This window comes from Mus caroli, chromosome 19 (genome assembly GCF_900094665.2).
Source record: "Mus caroli chromosome 19, CAROLI_EIJ_v1.1, whole genome shotgun sequence".
NCBI lineage: Eukaryota > Metazoa > Chordata > Mammalia > Rodentia > Muridae > Mus > Mus caroli.
This window is the reverse complement of record NC_034588.1, coordinates 29,779,333-29,783,411: the sequence shown is the minus strand read 5'-3', so window position 1 is coordinate 29,783,411 and position 4,079 is coordinate 29,779,333. Positions and strand designations below refer to the sequence as shown.

The following is a 4,079-nucleotide window of genomic DNA, read 5'->3' as shown; positions in this document are numbered from 1 at the left end:
AAAAAAAAAAAAAAAGTTTATTAATAAGAAAGCAAACATGTTATAGTTTCGATCTGAAATCCTCCTCCCAGCCCGGTTGTGGAGCCTTTGGAAGTGAAATCTGGCGGAAAGAAATCAGTCAGTTGGGGCAAATTATCTGCAGATTTCTCTGGTGCCTGCTTCCTTCCACAGCCATGAGGAGTTCCTGCCTCCACTCCTTCCACCATGAACTCTGCCCCAAACTCAGGAAGCCATGGATGGAAGGATGGAGGGCCTTTGCCCTCTCTCCTCACCCTCCACAGCCAGAAAGCCTTCTCAAACAATGAGGCAAACGAACCCCCTCTTACATCACCTGCTTCTTCTAGGCTATCTGGTGATATGAAAATAAAAATACTTGTACTGAGATGGTATCAACTTTAAAGCAAAAGGAAGCAGTCACTATTGATTAAAACTAACATCACCAACTGAAGTAATCAGTTATTTAGATATTAGACACAAATGTTCTTTGGAGAAGGCAATCCTAAAAGGCATTGTAATTCATTATTTGTAGGGACTAATGTAATGGTGTTGGCTTTGATCCCAGTCCTCTGAGGCAGAGAGGCAGAGCGGCAGAGAGGCAGGCAAATGCCTATGAGTTCAAAACAAGACAGTTCTACATAAGAACTTCCAGGCTAGCCAAGGCTACTTACTTAATTCAGACCCTATCTCAAAAAAATAAAGCAAACAAACAAACAAACAAACAAATCACAAAAAAGTTATTTGTAGTCACTTTAGTTTGTAGGAAAAGGCATATCTTCCTTTCTAGTCACTATTCATACTTTACTATAAAAGTGGGTGGGGAACTGGTAAACAGAAGTTATCCAGGCCTTAATGGTCATTTATCTTAACAAACAAACAACAAAAACCAAACACAGAACAGTTTTATACCCAGCTGATTCTCCATGCTGCTATGCTAAAAACATTACAGTAAGAAGCTAAAAGAACAAGCTAAATAATACAGATAGGAGATTTCTTTAAAAGAGAGAAGAGAGAGAGAGAGAGAACACCTAAGGCTAAATAAAAAAACTAGATAGATAAAGCTAGATAGAATTAATTTCCGTCTTAGTTACTAATTATAAAAATGAGTGTGCGATTCTCTTAATTTGCAAGCATAAGCATAGGAATCATGAAACCAGAAGGCTCAGGACCAAACTAATTTCTCAACACAGCATATTTTTGGTAAGTTACTGTAGTATAAGGTCTAATAACCAGGGGTAACGGTCTAGAAACTGCAATTGTAACCTTAAAGGTAATCTAATCACCCTCACTTACTAATTCATACTTAAGAGAAATCAATATAAAATTAGCATGCCAGATTAGTCAAAAGAACATTACATGGCCAGAAAAGATCCCCTCCACTCAAAGAAAGAACTTGCACCCCTTTTCAATACAGCTGAATTTGGTTTGGTTAAATTGGTCCTTGGCTGAATATAAAATTGATGTAAAATAGTGTATCTTATGAGGCATAACATAAAAGACATAAACAATTCTGCATCAAAGCAGAAAATAATTATCTGGCCAAACTGCCACTTAACCATACTCTGCAACTTTCAATTAAAAAATTTCCTCTCTTACTTTTTTTTCTGTGGCGTATTTCATTTTCTCTGCATCATCACTGTGTTCCTATCAAGCTGTGTTCCTGTGGGCCTGCCATGCTAAGTACCCTTCCACTGTGTTCTACCTAATTTATAAGACGGCAAATGTATTTCCCTATTGTTAAAGGCTTTGAAACAGTTACCTCTAACAGGATAACCTAAGGTTTAATGGAAACTACAAAGCAGTAAGGGGTTTGGTGTTAGTTTTGGTAGACTTTTATAGATGGTGAAACTTAAACCTGAACAAAACATAAACAATATTATAATAAATTATCCAAACAAGCACAATTTGATACAGTAAAAATTAACCACTTAGAAACTGACTACTAGCTCATCTAAAGACATAAACTCATGCAGTACCACAAAAGCATCCTACATCTGCATGACACTCTAAGTTACAAAGCACTCTCCCACCTATTTAAATCTGCATAATCACAACATAGTTAAAAGCACCAGGAAAGATGCTCATTTATGAGTAAAAAGGAAAATATCCAGAATTTTAACTTTTAAATTCATTAAAGTACTTCAGAACCAGCATAGCAAATATAGCAAGACTCAGTATTAATGAATTACTAAAAACTATTATAGTTTGCAACAAAAATTTAATGTTCATTTACTCATACAATTGCATTTTTATTCTGAAATTAAAATTTTTAAGTGGGCCTTGAGAAACACTTTTCTGAACTAAGCAACAATTACACTTGGAAATTTTGTAAAATTATGATACTCTTCATTTAGTCTTTTGAATAAATGTCCAACAAGTCCCTCCAAAATCACTGTATCAAACACTACTACAGGTGTAAGTGCTACATAAAACACACCAGCTGCTCATACCACAGTGTGAATAACTAAACAAACCTACTTAAGCAAGGCCTAACCCAAATATAAAGTCAAAGCCTTGTACTGTAATAGAAGCCAGAGACTAACCTGGTAAGAGACATATTATGGAATACAAAAAAAAAAAAAAAAAAAGTCTTCATGACATAAATAAAGATGATTATATAAATAGTCAGTTCTTATCCAGTGACTCGCATCCAGCCGAGAGCTATCAGCTGCTTTAGATTAAAACTTTCAGAGTATTACCAAAACCAAACAAAGGCCACATCAAAATGCAAACACTCTTCTGTGTTTTCGGATCTTTTCTAAATAAAACACATCAATATAATTTATTAATATATGAAATAGAAAATCAAGAATGCTTACCTTACTACATCATCAATATTGTTCCTGTATACACCTTCAAGTCTTTCTGCAGGAAATCCCATAGCAATAATATTTGGATAAATATCTAAATTATTAAGTTAAGGAAATACCTAGAATATACAATGACACAAATATGCATGCATTTGAAAACATTAGCTTTTCCCACTCTAGCTGTAATTATAAAAGGTTGTCAAATGTACTTGTCTGCTCCTTGAGCTATAGAGCCTGGACAGTCACTCACTATCCTTAGACTTCTATCAAGTTCCTACTCCACAGTGACTCGGCTGGCAGTGATAACCTCATCCCTGACAGCTGTGATGTCAGAATACGCGACTGAGGCTGAAGCCTACATGCTTTCTTCTCATCAATGTAACTAATACTTAGCATGGCCATTAGTTTCAATTCTATTACAAACCAGTTAACATAAAAACCCATCTCTATATTCTGGAAGAATTTATTTCCAATTAACTAAAAATCTACACTTCCATGAATTTTATCCATCTTTCTAGCTCTCATTTGTTCTGGGGTTCCATCTCATAACTACCTACAAGATTTTCACATCAACTATACCAAGTTACCTCCTTTAAAATAACCACTTAAGATCTCCGCCTACATATTCTGGATACATTTGCCTTCTACATATAACTCAGTAATTGATCCCCAAGTCATGAGAAGGCTTTGGCCATAGGTACTACAAAGGCAGAGCAACATCTGTAATGGCCAAGTATCTTTAACACCAACTCGCAAAGCCTTTGGGAAAAACATGTTAACTTATAGGAATAATATAGATGGACAGGCTAAATAATATTATGCAAGAATAAATGAGACAAATTAAAAAGACTTTAGGGCTGGGCAGTGGTGGCGAACTCCTTTAATCCCAGCACTTGGGAGGCAGAGGCAGGCAGGTGGATTTCTGAATTCAAGGCCAGCCTGGTCTACAGAGTGAGTTCCAGGACAGCCAGGACTACACAGAGAAACCCTGTCTCAAAAAACCAAAGGGGGAAAAAAAAAAAGAATACATAAATTCATGTCAACCAAAGAAGAATTAGAAAGTTCCAAATAAAATGATTATTATTTAAATGTCACAAACATTACCTGTCGTCTATTATTCTAAATTAAGAAAAGGGTCACATCTAAAACTATCGCTCTTTTTTAATTATTAAAATGTGCTGGTTATAGTATGTTCAGTAATGGGAGTGGGAGGAGCAAGCAAAGAGGTTTAACCAAGACAGAAGCAATACAATTTCTGAATCATTTTAAAAA

At 35.5% G+C, this 4,079-nt stretch overlaps 1 protein-coding gene across 1 annotated transcript in view; it reads right to left on the bottom strand.

The window, feature by feature from the left end:
• The window catches only part of Pten (phosphatase and tensin homolog), a 69,167-nt gene that overhangs the window by 47,866 nt on the left and 17,222 nt on the right, over positions 1-4,079 (bottom strand). The window contains exon 2 of the mRNA XM_021151179.2: positions 2,817-2,901. Within this exon, the coding sequence (XP_021006838.1) occupies positions 2,817-2,901 (85 nt within the window). The remainder of the gene's footprint in view (positions 1-2,816; positions 2,902-4,079) is intronic.